The 25,534-nt window shown below is 38.1% G+C and overlaps 1 protein-coding gene across 5 annotated transcripts in view; it reads left to right on the forward strand.

Annotated features, from left to right (window-relative positions):
* The window catches only part of SUGCT (succinyl-CoA:glutarate-CoA transferase), a 336,065-nt gene that overhangs the window by 45,619 nt on the left and 264,912 nt on the right, over window positions 1-25,534 (forward strand). For 4 of the 5 annotated variants that reach the window (XR_002434884.1, XR_002434885.1, XM_021385794.1 and 1 more), the window contains exons 8-9: window positions 4,773-4,916; window positions 20,564-20,659. Coding sequence is in view for 3 of the 5 variants with exons in the window: in XM_021385794.1 (XP_021241469.1) it covers window positions 4,773-4,916; window positions 20,564-20,659 (240 nt within the window). In the remaining 2 variants the exon portion in view is untranslated. The remainder of the gene's footprint in view (window positions 1-4,772; window positions 4,917-20,563; window positions 20,660-25,534) is intronic. The other variant, XM_021385795.1, reaches the window with a different exon arrangement.

Below are 25,534 nucleotides of genomic sequence, written 5' to 3' on the forward strand. Positions count from 1 at the left end.
ACTTTTTGTATCGCTGATGTAAAACTGAGAAGTTATGTCAAAGGGCAAAAAAACCAACCAACCAAACAAACAAACCGGAAGGGAATCTTCCAAAATATGTTGAGTCTATCATGAATAAAAGTGTAAACTAGTGGCAAGATTGAGCAACAGCAAAGCGTGGCGTCAGAAGGAAATATCTCCTCTACTGGAGTGAAATTCTGTATGTTCAAACATGTGAATGATATGTCCTGGGGCTTTCTCTAACTGGGGTTCAGCCCAGCCCTTTCTTTCTTACCAGAGGTTGTTTTGTCCTTCTCCCAGGAGAGTAACCTCATTTCAGGGTGGGTGAGGATAGCCTTTATTTTAAAATGATTTATTTGAAGAAAAGCTATTGTATAGATCTTTACTTTGCACAGGAAACTAGTATAATATTAGCTACAGAAGTACTGTACATATGATAAAGGGCCTGTACATATGATAAAGAGCACCTCTCTTATGAGGAAAGTCTGAGTGACCTGGGTCTGTTCAGCCTTGAGAAAAGAAGACTCAGAGGGGATCTGATTAATATTTATAAATACCTAGGATGCGGCAGGCAAAGGCCAGACTCTTTTCAGCGGTGCATAGTGATAGAATAAGGGGAAATGGCCACAAACTGAAGCATGGGAAGTTCTGCACGGATGTGCATGAGAACTTCTTCACAGTGAGGGTGACAGAGCATTGGAACAGGTTGCCCAGAGAGGTTGTGGAGTCTGTTTCTCTGGTGATATTCAAGACCTGCCTGGACACCTACGTGTGCAACCTGGTCTAGGGATCCTGCTTTGACAGGGGGGTTGGACTTGATGATCTCTAGAGGTCCCTTCCAGCCCCTATAATTCCGTGATTCTGTGGTGCTGTCAAACTCCATCTGCGATGGGAAGTTTTACCAACAAAGCAAGGTATATCTGGATGTTTGGAGCTTCATTGTTCACATAAAGCAGCTTTTTATCTCTTGTTCCACAGGACAGAGATGAAAATATAAATGAGTCTATTTCACAGTAGTTAGAGAATGCATCCTGTCACAAAACGCCACAGGATGGACATTAAAAGTTGATTTAGGGGGGAGGGGGATGATAGTTGCTGAATTACCTTACTAGGCATGCTGAGGAAGAATGGAAATTGAGCAGACTGGTGCAGAAAGTCAATGTTAAAAATAACATTGCAATATGGTGCTAGCAGTTTGATTTCTCAAGTATAGGAGTGTTCTATAAGAGGGAATTGTGAAGATATTTTTTATGAACAAAGGTTAACATTTTACCGAGGCAAAGGAAGTGTTAACTTTGAAAGATTAGGTAGGTTAGTACTTGATGAAGAAATTACTGGAATCGAGGATTGAGAAGACAAATTCATATGCAGCAATCTTAAAATAACTGTGATTTTTATATCTTCAAAGAGTAATTTTCTCTATCGAGGATGAAATTAATTATACTTCAAAAATTTTGGAAAGTACTTCAAACTAAGGAGACCAAGAGGAGTGAATCAGTATGATTCTGCAGTTCAAGTAGTCATGGGGTAATGTGCTGTGGAAATCCTTTAGAACTTTGGCTTCCATTTTGTTGTTTCTAACAGTATCTCTTTCCTTTAAACATTTCTGTGTTGAAGCACTGAAATGGGAAATAAGCAGGAGGAACTGGAAACCATGATGTGCTTGGAAAATTATGATCTGGTTGCTATCATGGAAACGTGGTGGGACGAATCCCATGATTGGAATACTCTGATTGAGGGCTACAGGCTCTTCAGAAAGGATAGACAGGGCAGGAAGGGAGGGGGAGTTGCCCTCTACGTTAGGAAGTGGATAGATTGTGAAGAGCTGTGTCTGAGTAACAGCCATGACCAGGTTGAGAGCTTATGGGTTAAAATCAGCTATCAGTCCAGTAAAGGAGATCTAGTGGTTGGGGTCTGTTACAGGCCACCTGATCAGGGGGAGCCTGTGGACAAGGCCTTCTTGCTCCAGCTGCAGGAGGTGTCGTGTTCGCGGGCTCTTGTCCTGATGGGGGATTTCAACCACCTGGATATCTGCTGGGATAGCGGAAAGGCGGGCGGCAGACAGTCCAGCAGATTCCTGGAGTCTGTTGAGGATAACTTCCTTGTCCAGGTATTAGATGGACTGACCCGAGGTGAAGCCTTACTGGACCTGGTGCTCACCAACGTGGAGGAGAGCATTAGAGGGGTTAAGATTGGAGGCAGCCTGGGCTGTAGTGATCATACCCTGGTGGAGTTTGTGATCTGGAGGAATGTAGGCCTGGCAAAGAGTAAAGTCAGGACCCTGAACTTCAGGAGAGCAAACTTCCGGCTGCTCAAGGAACTGCTGGGTGGGATCCCCTGGGAAACTGTCCTTAAGGGCGCAGGAACAGAGCAGAGCTGGCAGCTCTTTAAGGACACCCTCCTGAGAGCCCAAGAGCTCTCCATTCCCCAGCAAAAGAAATCAAGCAGAGGAGGCAGGCGACCGGCATGGCTGAGCAAGGACCTGCAGCTTAAACTGAGGGAAAAGAGGGAAATGTACAGGAAGTGGAAGCAGGGTTGTGTAGCCTGGGAGGAATATAGGGCTGTTGTCCACATGTGTATAGATAGGATCAGGAAAGCCAAGGCGCAGGTAGAGCTGAACTTGGCTAGGGATGTGAAAAATAACAAGAAGGGGTTCTACAGGTACATAGGCAAGAGAAGACAAGTCAAGGAGAGTGTTCCCCCTCTGGTAAATGAGGATGGAGAATTGGCTTCCTCAGACGTGGAAAAAGCTGAGGTGCTCAATAAGTGCTTTGCCTCAGTCTTCACTAGTGATCAGGCTCCCCGTGTCTGCCAGGACCCTGAACCTCGAGGTGTGGGTGAGAGGAGCGGATTTTGTCCCACTGTAACAGTGGAACAAGTTCGAGACTTCCTCTTGAAACGGAATGTGTGGAAGTCCATGGGGCCAGATGATATCCATCCTAGGGTTCTGAGAGAGATGGCTGATGTGGTTGCCGAGCCGCTCTCCATCATACTTGAAAAATCATGGCTGTCTGGTGAAGTCCCTGGTGACTGGAGAAAGGGAAACATTACTCCCATTTTTAAGAAAGGGAGAAAGGATGACCCGGAGAACTACAGGCTGGTGAGCCTCACCTCTGTGCCTGGGAAGATCATGGAGCAGATCCTCCTAGAAGACATGTTAAGGCACATACGTGACAAGGAGGTGATCCGAGACAGCCAGCATGGCTTCACCAAGGGCAGATCTTGCCTGACCAATCTGGTGGCCTTCTACGATGACGTGACAGCATCGGTGGATGGGAGGAGGGCGATGGATGTCATCTACTTCTCCAAAGCCTTTGACATGGTCCCTCACCACATCCTTCTCTCTAAATTGGAGAGAGATGGATTTGAAGGATGGACTGTTCGGTGGGTTAAGAACTGGTTGGCTGGTCGCAGCCAAAGGGTTGTGATAAATGGTTCTGTGTCAGGGTGGAGGCCGGTCATGAGTGGTGTCCCCCAGGGCTCAGTCCTGGGACCAGTGCTCTTCAATGTCTTTATCAATGACATAGACGATGGAATCGAGTGTACCCTCAGCAAGTTTGCAGATGACACCAAGCTGAGCGGTGCAGTCGATACATTGGAAGGAAGGGAGGCCATCCAGAGGGACCTGGACAGGCTGGAGACGTGGGCCCATGAGAACCTAATGAGGTTCAACAAGGCCAAGTGCAGGGTGCTGCACTTGGGCCGGGGCAATCCCAGGTATTTATACAACCTGGGGGAAGAAGTACTTGAAAGCAGCCCTGCGGAGAGGGACTTGGAGGTCCTGGTGGACGAGAAGCTGGACATGAGCCAGCAGTGTGCGCTTGCAGCCCGGAGGGCCAACTATGTTCTGGGCTGCATTAAAAGAGGAGTGGTCAGCAGGGAGAGGGAGGTGGTGGTCCCCCTCTACTCAGCTCTTGTGAGGCCCCATCTGGAGTACTGTGTCCAGGCCTGGGGCCCCCAGCACAAGAAGGACGTGGAGCTCTTGGAACGAGTGCAGAGGAGGGCGACCAAGATGATCAGAGGGCTGGAGCACCTCTCCTATGAGGAAAGGTTGAGGGAACTGGACTTGTTTAGTTTGGAGAAGAGAAGGCTCCGGGGAGACCTCATTGTGGCCTTCCAATACTTGAAGGGAGCGTATAAACAGGAGGGGGATCGATTGTTTGTGAGGGTGGATAGCGATAGAACAAGGAGGAATGATTTAAGCTGAGACAGGGGAGATTTAGGTTAGATATGAGGAGGAAGTTTTTCACACAAAGGGTGGTGACGCACTGGAACAGGTTGCCCAGAGAGGTTGTGGATGCCCCGTCCCTGGAGGCATTCAAGGCCAGGCTGGATGTGGCTCTGGGCAGCCTGGTGTAGTGGTTGGCGACCCTGCACTTGGCAGGGGAGTTGAGACTTGATGATCGTTGAGGTCCTTTTCAACCCAAGCTGTTCTATGATTCTATGTTTGATTATATTAGAACAAAAAGTAGCATAAAAATCATTTACAATTTGCAGGTTTTGCAGCTTCTTGATGCATAGAATTGTGTAAATACTGCAAGAGTATCTGTTTTTCAGGGGTAGCTTTTATGTTTTGGTTCAAACAAAGATGCTTTTATCTATTGTTGCTTGCAATGAAGAAATATCTAAACACCTTTTATGATGAGAGTTACGTACAGTGTACTATAACAAAGTAATGCTTTGCTTATTTCCTCTTCTTCCTTTTCCTTTCTTTTCTATTTGTTTTCTGTTTATTTTTATTTCATTTGGAGTGTTGTCTTCCTTTTCTTTAGGGTGGTGAACCAGTTAGGGTAGGAGTAGCCATGACAGATCTTGCTACTGGCTTGTATACATGTGGAGCAATTATGGCTGGCTTGCTTCAGAAGTATAAGACGGGGAAAGGAATGCACATTGACTGTAATCTCTTGTCATCTCAGGTAGGAATTTAAAAAACAAACTAACTACTTTTAGTTGTTAAGATGTTTGAACCTAAATCCACTATTGTGATATAAATTAACACAAATTAGTGAGTATAATTTATGACAACAATACTAATGAAAATAGTTGTGTTAGTGACAGCTTCCTCATTGTGCCACTCTGGCAGTGACCATTTCATATGTCATGTTTATAGTTATTACAGTAGTATGTTTGTTTTTCATTTTTTAGAGATGACCTCCGTGTTCTTTAAAAACAGTTTAATCAAGGCTTTGATCTCCCAGAGACAGCAAGCAATTGTAGTAGTTGGTTGAAGAAAGACAAGAATAAATGGTGAAACCACCATTGGAAGGGAGGCCTTGGCACTGGGCAGCGTAACTACCAGAGTGATTGAATGACTTAAACAAAATTGCCCTAAGTTGTCAAGTAATCAAGGATCACTGAAGTATTAAAGTAATCTAATCTGGGAAGTCTCCCTACTGACTCTGGAAACTAAGGAATAAAATAAGTGTGAATATGCAGCAGTTTCTCTAGACACATTGTAGAGAAATCTCATCAAAATTGTAAAGACAAAGATGTTTTGATGATGACAGCTGTATCATATACGACTAATAATGAGAAATTAAAATTAAATTTGAACATCTTATGTCATGATTCTTTGTTCTGCTGATTCTTGGCTTTTTAATGGACTCTTCTGGATTATTATTTGGCATTTTATCAAATGCTAAAAGTAGAAAGAGTTAAAGCTATGTGTTGGTGCAACTCCTAATTCATCCTACTTTGTCAACACAGTTGCCCTTAATCTTTTTTCTTGTTTAAGGCAGCATTGGCTGTGCAAAAAAAAAAGTGCTCTGTCTTTGTGAAATTTCCCTCTCAGTTCACATCATTGTCCTCTAGGGCCACTTACTGGCATATACAAGAAAGGGAATTAGTGAACAAAGTGTGCGTGATATGTGTTTTTTGGCTTTTATGCACTTAGCTGAAGTACAAAATGATAAAGGGGTGGTGGTTATATATGCACTTTTAATATATTATTTTATTCCATACTTGTTATTAAATTGTATTTATGTAGAAGTTATTAAAGAGTAATTCCATACATGGCATTTTAATTGCAAAATAAATGCTTTTTTTCCTTTAAGTTGGGTAAATTAAACTGTAATATGTTGATATTTTGTAATAGACTACATGTATAAATTGTTAATCAGAAAAGATGTATTTTGTTTTAGATAACTTTACAACCTTGGTCCAAAATTAACTGTAGGATGTTCGCCTAAGACTTTAATGAGAACATTTATTTAATTGGAGAAAATTATTTTGGGGTGAGATTTAGGGGTGGAAAACAAACCAGTGTGATCAATCCCATTACAAACATTAAAATAAATGAAGAAAAATATAGCTGACAGCTAAGTCTCTCTGGGAACATCTAGTCTTCTAGCCAAAACTGTTGTTTACTTGTAAGTCTTAAAAGATCAATGTCATCAAAGATGAGAAAAGAACCAGTAGAAGAAAATCTAAGTAATTAGTGTAAGAAAAATTGCTCTCAGTGCTTCTGCTGGTAATGTTTTAGGAGGAAAGTTTGACAATTACTGTGGTGCAGACAGGTTATTCAGAGTGATTATGGTTTTACATACCAAGCTGAGATGTTGAAGGCAAGGTCTTCTTCATATGTTGAGTCTTTAAAAAGAGTGAGCCTTTGGAATCTCTCATGGATACTGTCAAAACAAGGAATCTGAAACTGTAGATTTTTAGTTTGTTCTTGTTGCTGTTGATTGTGGGATCTAGTTGCCAAACAGATGCTTCTTCTCCTTTTTTCCTATGTATTAAACAGAACTGTTGCTGTAATGTCCTGCTGTTAAGTTATGAGAGCAGGGACCTGTATGAAACTTTTTGCTTCTGTCAGCGTTTCATGCACTGAGCTAATATGCTTAAACCTTTTGTCCATCCTTTCATGTGAACTGGGAATTCTGACACAAGACTGTATGTATATATATACTATATAAACATATAAAGTATCTCATAAATAATAGCTGTCTATAAATAATATCTATCTATATAATAAGAGTATAATATATTGCTTGAGCATTATTAAGGCCTTTTAAAAGTCATTGTCACTGTCTTCCACTACTGAAAGGGAGCCTACAGGCAAGCAGGAGACTATTAGGGAGAGCAGTGATAGGACAAGGGGTAATGGCTTTAAACTAAAAGAAGGTATATTTAGATTAGATTATAAGGAAGAAATTATTCACTGTGAGGGTAGTGAGGCACTGGAACAGGCTGCCCAGAGAAGTTGTGGATGTTCCATCTCTGGAAGTATTGAATGCCAGGCTGGATGGTGCTCTGGGCAGCCTGATCTCGTGGGAGGCGAAGGGAGGGGGAAAAATAATGAAAAAGAAAGAAAAAACAACCCCCAGGAGTTAAAGCTCTTAAATAGATGGAAATCTCTGAACAACAGTTGGATTATTTTATAGGAAAAACCATAGTAGGTGCATGACCATCTCTATCTGCTCTATCAGTTTTGTACATACTTTATAGAAAAGCAAGAGGCTTTCTTTTTTTGTAGGGTGATGCTTTTGATGTTAATTTCTTGCACTGAAGTGAATTCAGCTATCAGTTACACTTTTTAAAGAATTTTCCCTCTGACTGGCAAGTTTGTTCCATTATTTGACTGGTTTGTACGGAAAAAGTATATGATAAATGAAATCCTGTTCTCTTAAAAATGTTATTTTTAGAATACCTTAAAAAGACATTTATTTCAAGTGTTATATATCAAACAATTTTGTCCAATTGGTCTATATCAGATTGTGACTATGAAAGAAGATTTCTTTCTGTACAACAAAACAGGATTATAGAATTTTACTGAAAAGAGAGATGCAGTGACCGCTAGGATGTGGTTTTGCAGTGAGCACTAACTTTCTGTATCTATCATCTATAAACTTTTAACCCATGTCATACAATTCCTTTGAAATTTTTGACTTTCAGATGATTTACAGTTGTCAGCTCCAGACCTTTCAGCGTCAGCATCTAAATAGTGTCGTTTAGATGATGCTAGTAAATAAGAAGGAAGTGGGTTTTGGATTTGGTTCCAATTATGCAATTGTGCCTTTTCTTCTGTTGTGGCTTAAAAAAAAATCTCTTGGAAGTTTTAATATCCTTCCTGTATTTAATTACAACCAGGCTCCAACAAATACTGTAATAAGTTGGTTTCTCTTGGACTGAAAATTTGCAAGAGGCATTTTACATTTAACATTTCTACATTTTTGGAGTGCATTGTTTTTGCAGATTCGACAAACAGGATAATCCAATTAATATCATTTGTATTGTGTAATTGTTCATCAGATATTTCTGTGCTTCTGATTATTATGTTTTAAGTTGCATTTGTTGTAGGAAACTTCCTCTTCAAATTTTAAAGTGACCTTAGAAAAACCTAGCAAATTGGCATAAGTTATTTTCTACATCCCATCTCTGTGCTTTACTTTGACAGTTAGTTTATTCAGAAAACATTGAGGTTTAGAATCTAATATTTTTTGTATTTCTGGATCACTTTTCCCAAAATGCATCTGTTTAAGGCATATCTATTTCAAGCGCTCTGAGTGGTCTCCATTAAAAGTTTTCATGGCAAGTCTTTTACAAATTGTTAGTTATATTTGAAACTGATACTGATTACATGGCTGGAGGTCATATATGGCATCATAGGATCCTTCAGCAGTAAGTTGTATGAGAAATAGCAGTTGTGGTACTCAAATGCTGTTCTGATATCTTGGCAGTAACGTGTTGCTTTTCTGCCTGGTATGTTATAAGTTTTCTGAATACATAAAGTAAATCTGCTTTTCTAGAGGTCATTGTTTCTGGTGATTTCAGGAGCCATTGATAGGACTCTTGCACAGTTGTCTTGTTTTGGCTATGGTTTAAATAAAGAGTTCTTTTTTACAAGCTTATGAAGTGTCATCTCGCAAAACATAGTGTTCTGTCATGTAAGAAAAGTGGGTGTGCTCTGTATGGAGACATTCTGTCTTTTTCACTACACAGCTCTGATATGGAAACAAGTCTAAATTAACATAGCATTTCTTTAGATCATATGTTATGCATCAGACACTTTTCTTGGCTATTCTAAAAATTTTCAGTTGAGGATCTGAGCTTGACACAGAGCAGAAATTATCCCTCAGGGTTTTAAGTAGCCAGAATGTTACTGAAGTAGCCCAGGAGATCATAGTAACACGACAGTAACTCTATTTCATATTGGCCTCTGTGGAATGTGTTGTGATTTCTCATGATTAGTTAGTCGTTGGAAGGTCATACTTCACTTGGTTCTTGGGTTTGATGGCTTTCTTTACTCTGTAAACAGAGTTCTTAGCCAGTTTGCAAGGGAAAAGTCTTCTTCATTTGCTACTTGACAGTGAAGTCTTCATGTTTATGTCTTTGTTACAGTTGTTTCTTGTGCTAAGTAAACTAACCTGAATATGTTGCAGCTTCATTTTGCTGGGTTGTCAATTAGAGAAAGACTAGGAAGGACATAGAAAAAATATGCCCATTTAATACACAGAAAAAATAAAAAACAACTATCTGGAGTGGGAAAGGGAGAGAGTCTGAAGACAAAGGAAGATATTTCATTTAATGTGAGTTTAATATTTAGATGACCTTTGAATATGGGTATAATTTTGGAAATGGTATCAAGATGTTTATTGTAGTTTATTACCAACAGATCATATTTCAGGATCATGCTAAGTATTAGGAGAAAAAGGATATCCTGGATATTTCAAAATAAATGACAAAGATATAAGCAAACAATAGCAGAATAAACACAGATCCTGCCAGCAGTACTGCATACAGCTCTGGGATCCCCAGCACAAGAAGGACATGGGCCTGTGGAACCAGGTGCAGAGAAGGCCAGGAGGTTTATCAGAAGGCTGTGAGACAGAGAGAGTTACAGCTGTTCAATCTAGAGAAGACAGGGATCTGAGGAGACCAGTAGCTAAAGGAGTGTCCTGGTTTCAGGTAGGATAGAGTTTTTCTTCATAGTGTCTGGTATGATGCTGTGTTTTGATTTTAGGAGAAAAACAATGCTGGTAACACGCTGCTGTTTCTAGTTCTTGCTGAGCAGTGCTGTATAGTGCCAAGGCCATTCCAGTTTTCTCAGCTTCTCCTACTGTCCTACCGGTGAGGGGCTGGGGGGGGCACAAGGAACTGCAAGGGGACAAAATCAGCCAAAGGGATATTCCATATCATAAGACATCATGCAGAAGAAAAGTTTGAAAAAGATGGGAGTTCATTGGGCTTCCTTCCGCTGGTCAGGAACTAGCTGGGCATTGGTTGGCAGATGGCGAGCAATTGCTTGTGCATCACTTGTTACACATATACATAAATATATATATTTTCTCTCTTTCTTTTCTCTATCTTAGTAAATAGCCCACAAGTTGTACTTCATTTTTTTCTGTTTTTTTCCCCCATCCTACTGGGAAGGGGTGGAGTGAGCAAACAGCTGTTGTGCTGAGCCATCTGCCAGGTTAAACGACAACAAGGGGCCTACAGGTAAGATGAGGAGGGACTTTTTACAAGGACATGTAGTGATAGGACAGGGGTAATAACTTTAAACTGAAGGAAGGTAAGTTTGGATAAAATGTTAGGAGGAAATTCTTCACCATGAGGGTGGTGAGATACTGGCACTGGCTGCCTAGAAAAGCTGTGGAAGTTTCAACCCCTGAAGTCTTCAAGGCCATGTTGGATGGAGCCTTGGGCAACGTGATCTTGTGGGAAGTGTCCCTCCCGTGAGGCTGCAGCTTGAGGGTCTTTAAGATCCTTTCCATCCTAAATCTTTCTATGATTCTATGATTGGTACCCTTAAAACTCAGTTTAAGTTTCTAAAAACTTAGTTTTTAGAAGTTGCTCTCTACATCAGTCAGATTTGCATAGGGCTGTTCAAGATTTTCTGCAAAGCAAGTTAAAGAGCTGTAATTTGATGGAACAGGTTTCAGTTCTATGTCATAGAAAATTGTAAATAAGTAAAATTAGTGATTTCTATGTGCTGTTGAGCCTCTGGAGATCTGGTAAGCCTTCACAAGTTTGACATTTTTGGGTATTTTTGGAGTAACTAAGGTTTGACAGTGTTTTATGTGACCATCTCACATAGCTGTGATTGGCTTTTTTTTTTTAATAAGGTGAAATAAAGGATAATGCTGGAACAAATTTGAACTAATGACTAGTTTTCAGTCTGATAAGATTTTGTCTGCCATGACCATATTTCTCCATGTTTCTATCATTCTGTAGTGTATCGTTTTCAGCTCATAAGTTAAATTGCAAACTATCCTGGTTTCAGTCAAAACATTGTTAACAGTATGCTGATATTTTGGTTGTTGCTGAGTGACGGGAGCATGCCTGAGGCCAAGCTGGGCCAGATGACAGGGAAGAGCTGCCACCATGATGGTGCAGGGCAAGGTGTGGGGTGGAGCCAGGACAAGTGCCTAAATTAGGCTGAGTGTTATTACGCACTGTGTGACATGCATCTCTGCCTAAAAGGCAGAGTTCAGCTATTTGTAAAAATGCCTTGCCTTCTTTGGAATGAATATCTGTAGTACTAGAATTCTATGATGAAAAATATATGAAAATATTTTGTAACTTCATTCAAGCATACTTAATTTTTTTGGTACTAATTAAATAATTTTCTAAACCGAGTAGGGACAAATTTCCTTTTTCAGAGAAACATGTACAAACTTGTCACTGTTCAAAATATGTTATCATGCAGAAGTGCCATATTTTGACTCCAGATGCATTGGTAACGCTAACTCATTTATTTCTCAAATTGAACATAACTTTAGACCATGTTTCTTTTTCACTTGCATGTGGCTTAACAACTGGATAGATTAACACCATTTGTGTTGCAGACAACATTACAGTGCTTAAAAACAACGTGAACAAATTAATTTGTTAATTTTATTTTTGTGCCTCTGCAACATTTTATCTCGTGCATTAAAATATGTGCTATTTCAAGCATTTCATTCAGTTGCACGTTTGCTTCTTGTATGATCCCTGTAGTCCATTAGCACATAAATAATTAATGGACAGTGACCAAAGAACTTGTAGTGTTGCCGCTAATACTAGTGTTGCTCTGCTGAAGTAATACTATTGTACGTGACTTCTACTACCCATCTCCCTCTATTTCTATAAGTGCAACAGAAGATTTGTTATTGCAGCCTATGCTAAACCAGTTGAAAGTAAAAGTTTCCGTTAAAAATGCTTTTGTAGGATTTTACTGAAAAAGAGATTCTGATAAAACTAAGTAACGTTTTGCTTTTTGATGGCTATGTCTTATAGCCATACAAGATGATGAACTTCATAGAATCATAGCATCCTTAGAGTTGCTAGGGACCCTTGAAGGCCATCTAGTCCAACTCCCCTGAAATGAACAGGGACACGCATGCACAGCTAAATCAGGTTGTCCAGGGCTTGATCCAGCCTCGCCTTGAAAGTCTACAGGGATGGTTGCCACATCTCTAGGCAACGTGTTACAGTGCCTCACCACTCTCACCGTAGAAGACTTTTTCCTTATATCCAAACTAAATTCTAAAACTCCATTCAAAGCAAACAGTCTTCTTGATGTAGCTGCCTTCTGTGTGTAGAAGCTCTGACTGTATATTTTTTCCTTAATCTATATAATCTCTTTTCCTACCACAAAATGGCAATTTCATATTAAAGGAGAAAAAGTTATGAATGGGCTTCTGAATCATTCTGCAAGGGGAAGTTGCATGACAGACTGGTACATTTCTTGAACAAACCAGGATGATGAGTTATTTAGATCTCCATTGTCTTCATGCTCCATTATTAATAATTTGATATTTCCTAGTATTTTCTACTGTTGCTACAATATTTAACTGATTTGGTATTTGAAAGAATATTAATTTTTAGAAAATATCGATATTTCTGCAAGTGTCCTGTTTTGTTCTGGGCTAGTTTGAGAAAGACTCAGTAAAATTCAAATGCCCTGAAAACCTTGTTTTTGTCACTGTTCCATATGTGTCCAACCTTCTAGTTTTGTGTTTTTGTTGCCTACTTTTTTTTAAAGCTTTAATAAAAATATATATATTAAAAAGTTTTGTTACTTACATACATTAACTCTATTTTAACATAAGTAATATTTTTACATACAGTAACTATGTATTTTATATGTGGCCTAAGACATTTTTTCTTCACTCAGTGCAGCCCACGCATGCCAAAATGTTGAACAACAATGGAGGCTGTTGCAACCAGTAGAGGTTTCACTGTGATGATGGTAGTGGAGCATTTGCACATTTCTCACCCAGCCCAGAAGGCACAGGTCATTTCTATGTACCAAATGAGAAATCTAAAAATCTGTCTAAACCTATTGAAGTTACCATTATTTTTGTGGAGGGATAATAATCCACAGAGCGTATAATAATGGCTTTATCAGAAGTCATGCTTTTCATTTTTTTTCGTAAAAAGCGTTAATGCTGATGAGGCGAAGATGAGTGCTGTAGATGTACTAGTATCGTATAGATGACTGGTATAGTGCCATGCTAGTTAGATGTATGCATGCTTACCTTTTACATGGCACTGTTTCTAATCCTAAGATCAAAAATTAGAATTGTTTTAATACAACTCCTTTTGGGTGTTGTCAGCTTTGCATGGAAAATCATCTTTCTTACTGATTCAATAAAACAGGAGAATCCTTCAGAAAGTGTGTATGGAGTCCAAATTGGAGCCTCTAGGTACTATCCCATTGCAAATAAAAAGAAACATTGCTGTAGTTATTTTGATGCCTGTTCTCACAGGTAATTAATTTGTATGTGAGCAAAATCTGTTTGTCTGGATTTTTTTTTTGCATGTTTTGCTCTTTTTTTTCTCAGCTATCATATTAAGCTACTGTTTTTAAGCTCAGATTTTTCTGTATTTTGCAAGTGTGCTTGCAGTAATTTGCATGGGTAGAAGCCACACTAAGAATTTGGTCTGTGCTATTTTCTAAACAGTCAGTGAAATACAGCCAAGCACCAACAGAATTAAACCTTAAATATTTGAAGTTTTAATTAATGCTAAATGCGTAGGTTCTTAGTGGGAAATGCTGCAATTAAGGAATAATATAACAAAATGTATAACAATATTTTAAAAATCTGCATAAAATGTCACAGAAGAAACTTTGTTACATTTTTCATGGTTGTAGCAAAGCAGTGTAAAAACAGAAGGCAGTGCATTTACTATATATTCTTTCTTCACAGAAGATGGAGAGATGAGAAAATGATTTTAGAAGTGTCAATTTGTGTTAAGGTTGTCTGATATGTCTGTTATCAGAGTCTGGTTTCAGTTGCTAACAACTTTGCCAAAGTTTTAACTGTTTTGGCTGAATTTTTTATGTCCTGGAATTGCCAAAAATTGAGATGTTTTTAAAGTTCCTGTTAAAGTGATTCATCTGTTTCCAGTAACAAGTTATGGGAAAATACGTTGATGGTCTTTTTTTTTTTTTTTTTTTTTTTCCCTGAGAAACTCAATGTCTTTATTCTTTGGAGTGGAAACTTGAAATTCAGTGGATGAATCACCCTTGTTTTAAGGAATTGTCTTTTGAAAGGAACCCAAGATGGCAGAAGGTGCAATGTGCACAACATATGGTGTTCATAACAGCCAACAGGGACTCTCTTGGAGATTCGGTGGAGTGTTTGGGCTGCATATTCCCTAAAAAGTTAGCAGTAAGTTTTAAATAAATACCTACTATTTAAATGAGTTGAAAGTTTGATAGAGGAAGTAGTATATGACCAAGTGATTGAAGGTTGTTCGGTAATCTTTTTAATGGATTTTTTTGAAGTTACTGATTACTTAGAACTGTTACTGTGTTATTATGAAGCTGAAACAGGAACTTATAGAGTCATAGACTTAAGAGTTGGAACGGACCTCTGAAGGCCATCTAGTCCAACTTCCCTGCAATGAAGAGGGACACCACAACTAGATCAGGTTGCCCAGAGCCTTTCCAGACTTGTCTTGAAAGTCTCCACGGACGGGGCATCAACCATAAGACTAGGTAACCTGTTCCAGTGCCTGCTAAGTCCTTCCAGTCCCTTATAAATGATTAAAATGGTAATTTTATTTATTTTCAGGAAAAGATAATTAATATGTGACTTCCATTAAGAAAATTGGATTGATTCTTCTTTTATAATCATACTTATTTCTTCAACTTTACAAAAAATATTTTTTCCTCTTTCATGTTAGTGCTATTAGATTATATGATCACAAGTTTTATTTCTGATGCTTCACCTAAACTTCTTTTAAGTGAGATATATATATATATTTGAAGTTGGAACTAAGGAGATAGGAATTCCTTTGCCATTTACTTTTGCTTGAAACTGTGCTGAATAATACTTGTTTTTGAAATTTCAAGTCCTACATCTATTAGCTGCCTCAAGTCTTTGCTGTTGTTAATACTAATTAAATTGTAATCAAGAGATCTCCGCTGGATGCTAAAGCTGTGAGAAGCACAGAAATGTTCATTCTGGTCTTCTCTAGCTCTAAATAGCTAATTAAAAAAATCATTCATAGATTGATTCCTTTTCTTGTTGATGCATTTTACTGAATTCAGTTCTCTGCCATGCAAAAATGTCTTGTTTCTGTGAAGATGCTTCTATATCTCTATATTTACGTAGTTGAAAGGTTTTTTTAATAAAGCAAATCTTTTAGTTTTTAGACATCATTTTTGTACTAAAGTGTTTACACAGTAGCACACTGAAACTTAAGCTTGTTTTGCGCTCTTCTATTTTCTTACCTGCTGATAATTCACGTCTAACACGGGGTTTTGAAATACTTTGCTTTTGTTTTTTTTTATTGCTTGTGTTTTTATTGTATTTTTATTATTACTAGTTCATTAAGCATCCCCTAATGCGTCATTTCTGTGACAGTGATTTACTGCATGCCATCATCTGAAAAGGACTGTTCTGTCAAATGGCTATCTTTAATCAGTGAGTCTCACAAGCTGCATGTGATTACTGGCACAGATTTGGGTACCTTCTTAAGTGTCTGAGTGGAATGCTCTAAAACAGAACCTACTGTGATATCTATTCTAAATTTGTAGCTATTGGTCAATAAGGATTTGATTTCCTCTTTATACAGTTGTATTTGTGGTTGGGATTATTCCCAACTTCAGTACCAGGAGTTTAATTTTGTGAAGGAGGAGCTCACAATCATTTAATGGATGTTCACATTAAAAGAATCAGCACAAGTAGGAAGAGAAATGTTTTCACCCAGAGCATGGTGTTCATAATGTGACCACAGACATTTTTTTGAAGGACTGGAGACTCTTTAACAGCAAGCCTTAGGTTACACGATCGTGGTCTTGCTTTTTCAGATTCCTTTCACAGACCTCTTGAAAGTCATTTGTGGAATTTGCTGCTCTGCAAAACACAGATTGAAAGCAACTGCAGCACTTCAAACTGTGGAAGGAGAGAGAAAATAATACAGGACAGTTAGGAATTCAAATTCAGAATTCAGGGTAAGGTCAGACCTGCTTGTTTGCACAGATGTAGGGATACTACTGATGAATTCGTAAGACCTTCCTCTTTGTTGGTAGTGATTTTGTGTGCTTGCAGGCAGGACTGTCTGCCTGACAGATGGATGTATGACACACTCGTTCTGTTTTTAAGTTCTTGCTGAGCTCTAAACTCCAGGCTAGGAGGGAGTCCCTTATCTGCCCAGGTATAAGATAATGCTTACTGACAGCTTGTGGCAATGTTGAGGCCTCTTCTATGGAAGATTATTGGCCTTTCAACAGTATAAGGCACTGAAAATTTTCAGGATGATTTTTCCTTACAGAGCTATTAATTAATATTTGGGTTACTATTTTCATAGTATATTGTAAAATAATGATCTCTACTGCTGTAAAACACCAGTCTTTCAAAGTTCCTGAAAGCCTACATGTCCTCTCTAAGAAAAAGCAAATAAAAATGAGAAAGAAATATAAATCAACGTGGATAAGAATCACAGTCTTATTAAGATGGATAGCAGTAAAATAGACACAACATTGGAGAGTGAAGAAAGTAACAAATATAATTAAAATTTTTTTTCTCCTCTCTCCAGTTACCTGTCTTCTTTCGTTGTTCTTGTACACTTGTTGAGCTTGCACATAAATAAGTGATGGATTGACTCAGTGAACTCATTGTAATAAATTGTTTGATGTGCTATCTTGTAAAAAAAAACTTTTGAAATTCTGTCTCTTTTCTTTGTCTGTTCACCTTGTGGCTCGTAATATCTTGTTTCCCATCTGTCTGATTCTGTCATAAGCTGAGCATAACTTTTCAGACTTTAATGCAGGTCTCTTTTTGTTCTGGTTTAGGTAAGTACATAACAAATGTGTGATTTGGCCGTCAACAGTAATATCAGAAAGGAATCTTAAGGTGTGTTCCCTTTGCTGATGTGAAATAGAGAAATGCTTATCTGTAGAGATGTGATTATACATATTTATGTATGTAATCTGTCTCTGCAAGCAAATGAATACAGAGATGTCTGTATTATTGTATTAGGTATGCTTTAATATTATCAGTCCAAAGGTTACTTTTGTGGATCTCTTATTACTGAAAAGAGAGAAGAAGTTTCAAGGAAGCAGTTTTAAATACAGGTTTAAAAATATATTACTGAACGGGTAATACAGATCAATCTTTAGTTTGAGAAGTTGGTTGTAGCTATTCTGTGCAGAAAGTGTCTCTAAGCTATGAGATCTTTTCTGAGTCTTGAAATAGAGGGGAATTTGGAGAAATACTTATTTTGTTAATAGTATTTTTATAGGGGATATAATATCTGTAGAAATGTTTTTTGAGATGTAATTTCTAATGCTTTTAGTCGAGAAGTTTACTTAACCATAAGATATGGACTGATAAGTTCTGGGTTCCTTGTTAAGGACCTAAAGCATAAATGCTGGAAGATTTTGTGGATAGTGCTATGTCAGTGAGGGTAAAGCTTTGACGAGATCAAGGAGAGTGAACTGAGCCAGGAAAAGAAAGAAAGGGAAGAGCTAAGTGGTCCTGGGACTGCTGTAACAGTTTCAAAAGACAGTAGGAATAGCAGCAAGTGTTTTAAGTCTGCTAAATTCATTAGACAGTTATTACTAATGGGGCAAAATGCCACAAAGTTTACTCAACTAAGTATGTTTATGCGTAAAACACAAAGCACTGGAAATACTTACTTTGATGTGGTCAATAGAAGTTTATTTGTATAATAATGATGATAATAAAAATAATACTTCCTTTTGGCTGGATGATTTGACCATAAACAAGGTATGCAACTCAGAAGAAATTCAGAAAGAACTGGAAGCCTTTTTCCTTCATGATTTACTGAAGAAAAATTTTAAACAATTTCAGCAAGATACATAGACCCATGTATTAAAGCAAAAGATGAACACATTGGCTGAAAGGGAGTTGGTTTTCAGACTGAGGCCTTAACATACTCTAGGCAACTTTTAGTTCCATATTTGCTCAGTCTTCCGACTTCCCTGGTGTTTGCTTGGTATTGCTACTGAAACAAGCCTTTGAGCAGTAGCTTTGGGGGTACAGTTCCAGTATCTAGTGAGTGCTTTTTTTCCTATTGTATTGAGTACAAGTGCTTTGGAGAAATGTGTACCTGTTTGTTTTCCACTATTAAAAGAATTATATACATCTCAAATAATTTGCAAAACTGTTAAAAATATGTATTATTTTAAAGTTAGAAGTTTTCTTGTGGAACATCTATTTCTACAGCATAGTCAGCAAATAAGTGGAATGACATCTCGACTGAATTCAATATTGATGTGGTAGGGTTTCTGTTTTGCTCAATTTTAATTCACTGTGCTTCTCACAATTAAGATTAATCTACAATTTCCATCCAGAAGTGGGAAAAACTAAATAGATAGTTCTTGTGTCTTTATCCTGTTGTAGTGGATGCTTCTCACCCATCAGTGAAATTTGTAATACAGCAGCTGTGTAGTGCTGCTCACAAAATACAGAACAGTATCTTGCGATTAATGTGGTATGAATTTTGTCGTCATTGCATACCTGTTTGCTGTGGTAGAAAAATATCACTGTGGTGTTACCCCAGATTGAAAAATGAGAGGAGCAATGAGATTAGGATATATGTTATTGATAAATAATACACTTTTGTGACTCATCTAACTGTAATAGAGTGTTTCATTCTGTGTTACTGAGGAAAGTTGCAAACCAGAAGGATAAGTCCTTTCTGCATACTTCCCAGATCCATTTCCTTAATTGCTGAGATTTTCCAGAGGATCTCCTACTGAGGGCCAGAGTAGACATTGTTTAACATTTTAGCTGAATGAAGTGACACTGTGATATAATAAGCTGCAGCTGAAACCCAGCTACAAAGTGTTTTCCAACAGTTCTCAGGAATAGGGCGTTGTATTTGTAGTTAGTAGTGTTTTGGCAGCAGTTTAATTCTCATTTGCTTTACATTTTCATAGGTTTTCTGCTAGACTAAATCAATGTAAACTTGATTTACTATTATATATTTGCTTTAAATGTGAAACTGATGCACTTATGTTGCCTTTTCAGAGCACATGAAGAAAGGAAGAGAAAATGAAATTTTTAAGAAATTCTGACATAATGCACATATTACTGGTGGACTTTGAATTAATTACTATGTATTTTGATGTAGATTATCAGTTATTGAACAATGTAAACACTCTGATCATTGTATCAAATTTCTTCTATCTAGGGGACATATCTGAAGAAAATAATCTTTTTGGAAAAAAAGTCACAGGGTCTACTATGAAAGCAAGCAATTTTACTTTCACAATTATTCAAGTGTGAAACAAATGCATTGTCTGATGAATTAATGAGAACCTTGCATGCTAATTTTAATGCTTTAATGTGTTTCTCAGCTTCAGATACATAGTCTAACACTATTTTCCTGGAGAAATAGTGATGAAGAATCTGACAGTGACTATAGCAGAACTGCTGATTTTCATGCAATACTGCATCATAAGTTTTCATTTTTTTCCTAAGATATATTTGTGCTTTACAAAATACGTATTTACCCCCAATTTTGCATGCTATATTTTTTAGAAAATTAATCTTTATCAGTTTTGTCTGTCTTACTAATAACTAGATAACTTGCTCCTTATCTTCTAATGTCAAATGATTTGTTGAGTCTTACCTCTTGATATTGCAGAACATGTGGGAGCTGAAGAATTCTGAAACGTTTTCTGTAGCTTGCATGTGTAGAATGAGAACAGGAGAAAAATAAGATCAACTTGTGACTAAGAAAAAGTCTTTGTGATTTAAGCATGGGAATGAGATTCAGGAAATGCAAGTTCTAGCTCACAAATTCATTGTGCTTTTTTTCCTTTCAGAATTTGGACAAGACACTTAGCGTCTGTTGACCATTCTGTAAAATGTTTAGGGTAATACTGCCTTATTTCTAAAGGCAGTTTAATGCTAGATTTGCCTGGCATTACTAGTGTTATGGAACACTAATTTTATTACTGTGTGAGTTGTACTTATACAATCACTCTCATACCTTTTTCAAGCTATACATAATATGCAATACATAAAAGATGCTTTTGTGACATAAAATATTTTACCTTATGTACATAAAAGACATTCAAATACACAGAAATCTCAAAGAAGTTGCCAGTGAAATCTGAGGTTTTTTGAATACTTCACTTTTTTTCCATTTCCAGGTTGCATGTCTTACTCATGTAGCAGCTAATTACCTTAATTGCAAAATTGAAGCAAAACGCTGGGGTACAGCTCATGGGAGTATTGTTCCATATCAGGTAAGCAGAAAGCATTAGGTTTATTCTGTTTTTGGAATTCATGATTTTATGTATTATGAGATCGAGAAGTGACTGACTTTTCCCATGACCTGCTGTATTCTGTAATGTATCTGAGTCTAGGTAGGACAAGGTTCTGTTGTTCATTGTAGTTTCAGCATTTTACATATTTCTTCGTCAGCAGTAGATTAGTAACAGAACACTGAAATAGATCAAAAGGGCTTAATGAAATTGGATGACTTTAAAGCTAACATGGTGCCTAGATTTTTTTTTTCATCTGACAGAGAAGGCAGGTTTTCTTTCTTTCTTTCTTTTTTTTTTTTTTTGTCATTTTAAAGATGATCTGACTTCCATACCAGCCGCAAACTGATTTTTATTTTGTCTCTGTAACTTATTATTTTTAACCTGGTGAGTTTCCAAGAACAATCATAAGTGGCTATGAAAGTCAGGGAGTTCTTACATATTAGACATCTTGCACTGTGTTTCCTGCAAATCTCTAGTGCTCAGTGAGACAACAGGTTGGAAAAGGAATTAACCAGACCTCCAATATCCGCAATGGAACTCATAGCCTGCTACATCTAATGAAAGGTTGAAATTCCTTAAAATAACATGACCTTCATCGTATAAACAAGCAGAGGAAAAAATTTTGCTGCAAGCTTTGTCTTCTGGCAAGTATGGGAAACTGTTCAAGTAAACAAAGAAAATTTTGTTCTTTTTTAACTAATTGTTTTGTTATCTTGATGGAGCTCATACTAGCTTAGGGAGATTTGGGCATATATACTTAATTAGTCTATTCTTTTTTTCATAGTTTTTGGCATTTGTTATCAAAACCCGTATTCGCATCCAGCTAGGCACAGTCTGGATTTTTTCATTTCTGGCTAGAATCCTATAAATCTTGATAGGGATAGTTCCCAGCACTTGTCTGGGACAACCAGCATCTGAATACCACCCAATATCTTTCCTGTTAGAAAATTAGAGGAACGCCATGGCAAACATCACAGCCAGGCCTTCTCAGATATGAAACCCAAATCAGTTGTTTTTGTGAAGACTTTGCCTACTTGAACCAGGAGACATTTTTTTTCTTTTTAGTACCTGCCACTGCATAGTCGATTATCAATTTTTGGACCAGCTTGAGTAGATTGCAAATTGCCTCAGAATGATGCAGAGATGTTGTGGCTGTTTCTGCAAGGCTGATTTTGATCCTGCAGTATTCTTGTCTCAGGTGTGCTGCTGCTCTGGTCAACACAGCAGGATGTCCATATTTTGTTGGACTAGCTCTGCATGGAGCTGTGTAGTGCAACGTGACCCAGCCTTACGAGGCATCCACTACACAAGTTGTGCTATGTTTCTGTAATGTGACCTTTTGGTGTAACCCTTTTTGAACTTTGGTATGTTGAAAGTACAAAACAGATCTGAAGCGTCTGAAGTTTGTATAAGCAAAACCAAAAACCTGACTAAACAAAACATTTAGTCTTCACCCTGCATTTGGTTGAATAAATGAAGCTTGGATCCTTTTAGCACCTTTTGCCATTTTTTGTGGCTTGTCTGTTAACTTTCTATCAGCTAGCATGGTTATAATTTAGATGGTAACCTTAAGTGTATTGTGTTTTCTAGAGTTCCTCACTTAACTATCAAAGCTCGTTAGAAACTTGAATTTAACCTTCTCTGTTGTGATTATATTGCCTTTATAGTTGCTTCCATAGCTCATTTGCAATATAGTTTTAGAGCAGAACTCTGAAACTTGACGTTCATTCCCCGTCATAGTTATTGTATATGTTATCTTTCGCTTACTGAATTAATGTGTGACTATCACAATACTAGTTTTTGTGAATAAATGTTTGTTTCAAGGTATTTTGGCCAAATGAACGATAACTTATTCAAATAATAAAAATGGCATTTCAGGTAATTGAACTTGCATATAACTCGGAACAAGTATGTGGTAGCAAAATGCTGTTTCTGTCTTCCTATGGCCTCAACCTTATTTTATTATCATTTGCTGTAGTTGTACTTGCCTACTGGTAGTGAATTATAACTTTGAAGTGATGCAGAGCCTGAAATACTGCTGAAAAAATGTCAGACTATGATAAATTGTGGAAGTGTGGGTTATCATGGAAAATACTTTCGTAGACATTAAAGATGCAAAATCTAAGTGATTTGTGATATCTTTTTGTGACAGAAATCTGATCATAGTCACATTAGAGTACTGACCAAAATCTAATAAAAATACCTATAGAAAACTATGTTTTCTCTTTCCTGAAATTACCAGGATGTGTAGCTCCTTTGAAAATCTAGTCCAAGTAATGAGCCCTTAACGAAAGAGGTGCAGAGTTTGCTGCACAAGGACTTTTGTACTCTTTTTAAGATTTTTCTTATTTTCTGACAGTATCCTCCTTTAACCATGTGAAATGTCAAAGTTTTCAGTTCTGCTTGCTCTTGCAGTACCCACAAGAAAGAATTTGAACTTCTTTTCAGTGCATTATGTCTTTCATGGTGCATGTAAAGCTGTCTGTATGGAAGCTTGCCAATCAGTTTGCCAAGGTTTTCAACGGAAGCAAACCTTGCAATGTGCCACAAAGGTGAAGAAATCTGGATCCTAATTTACAAAAGTCAGAACTAAATTTTAGAGTGCTGAACTCTTCATGAGAAGCCATGCGCTTTGAGCATATCTTGCTTGAATAGGCCACCACTTTGATCCTGCTAAGAGGAACAATATCTTGAGTGTAACTAAATTCCAATTTGCTTAGCTTCAAATGTTAAAACAAAAAACTTGAGTTCTGGTCTGTATCTTAAATGTAATTAGTACATTTTTTAAACAAGTTTCTATAGTGAGACAGGTTGTTTAGCTACAGCTGCACCATGATTATCCGGAGGAAATCAGGAGCTTAAAAGCATCCGGTTTACATAAATGTGCTGAGAAGTAAAGTTGTGTTACTGTCTTTCATTTGGGGTGATAAGGTCTTTCCTCATTCTCATGGTTTCACCAGTGAACTATCTTACCTGTAACATGCCTGAAATCTATATTCTCACTTATTCATCTTCCAGTTGGAACACTGAGAACAGATAAATTCTCCTCAGGGAATCTTTCATAACTGGCATGTTTACAGGCAGCTTATCAGCCTTCCATCAGCCACTTGGACAACTGGACAGCACTTTCACATGCAGACTGTTAGGTAACAGTACAGGACTGTTTGCTCTTGGGCCATAATGATAAAAGTTGCTTTGAAAACTAAGAGACCAAGCTCCTACGCTCCTACAAATCTCTCTTCTCCACCTACCCTAAAATTCTCTCCCATAAATATGATTTTATTCCTCTTCCAAGTTTGTTCTTAGCAATCATGAGAGCTTCTCAAATATCTTTCACATTTTCAGAATGTGCAGAAGGCACAAGCTTCTGCATAGAAAGCGAAATCATAAGACAAGAAAGAAATGATTGATTATTTTAATCAATTATCTTTTCTGTGCCTGTGCACTGTCATAACTAAATACATCCAACATTAGTGGTTTTTCTGTTAGAACATCACTGAGATTCTCTAAGGATCAACCCTTTGTTGTGCTAGCCATTAGATTTCCTTCACATTAGGAAATTGTTTCTTTGTCAAAGACCTTTCAGTTTAAATATATAATGAAAGCCAAAATATAAGCTCGCAATGAAGTAAAAGGCATGAAGAAATGGGAAGAAGAGTATAGTCATATACGTGAATAACTTGGCATCATTTTTATCATCTTGCATCTCATATTTGTTCATTATGGGGCCACTCCTATTCAACATCTTTATTAATGATCTTGATGAGGGGATTGAGTGCACCCTCAGTAAGTTTGCAGATGACACCAAGTTGGGAGAGAGTGTTGATCTGCTGGAGGGTAGAAAGACTTTACAGAGGGACCTGGATAGACTGGATTGATGGCCAAGGTAAACCATATGGGTTTCAATAGGGCCAAGTGTCAGGTCCTGCATTTTGATCACAACAACCCCAGGCAACCCTACAGGCTTGGGGAGGAGTGGCTGGAAAGCTGCCTGATGGAAAGGGACCTTGGTATGCTGATGGACAGTCGGCTGAATATGAGCCAGCAGTGTGCCCAGGTGGCCAAGGAGGCCAATGGCATCCTGGCTTGTATCAGGAATGGTGTGGTGAGCAGGACTAGGGAAGTCATCCTCTCCCTGTACTCAGCACCGGTGAAGCCCCACCTCAAGTACTGTGTTCAGTTTTGGGGCACGGCACCTCAGTACAGAAAGGACATTGAGGTGCTGGAGCAGGTCCAAAGAAGGGCAACAAGGCTTGTGAAGGGCTTGGAGAATATGTCCTATGAGGAGAGACTGAAGGAACTGGGGCTGTTTAGTCTGGGGAAGAGGAGGCTGAGGGGGAGACCTTATTGCACTCTTCAAATACCTGAAAGGTGATTGCATTGAGAGCGGGGTTGGTCTCTTCTCACTGGTGACAGGACAAGGGGAAATGGCCTCAAGTTGCGCCAGGGGAGGTTTAGGTTAGATATCAGGAAAAACTTCTTTACAGAAAGGGTTGTTAAGCACTGGAACAGGCTGCCCAGGGAGGTGGTTGAGTCACCATCCCTGAATGTGTTTAAAAACCATTTGGATGTGCTCAGGGACATGATTTAGTGGTGGGTAGTTAGAGTTAGGGTAGTAGGGTCAGGTTGCAGTTGGACTTGATGATCTTGAAGGTCTTTTCCAACCTGGGCAGTTCTATGATTGTGGAATTTCACAGTGTTCAATAATCTTACTATAAAAATCCCTTGTATCTCATCACAAGAAAAAGAAAAGTGCAATTAATTATTAATTGCCCAACTGATCTGGTGGAGGTACTTTTCATTGTTGCATATGTGCACCAGTTTTACTAACTTTGCTGCAGAGAAGCTCAGAAC

Source organism: Numida meleagris, chromosome 2, assembly GCF_002078875.1.
Source record: "Numida meleagris isolate 19003 breed g44 Domestic line chromosome 2, NumMel1.0, whole genome shotgun sequence".
Classification (NCBI taxonomy): Eukaryota; Metazoa; Chordata; class Aves; order Galliformes; family Numididae; genus Numida; species Numida meleagris.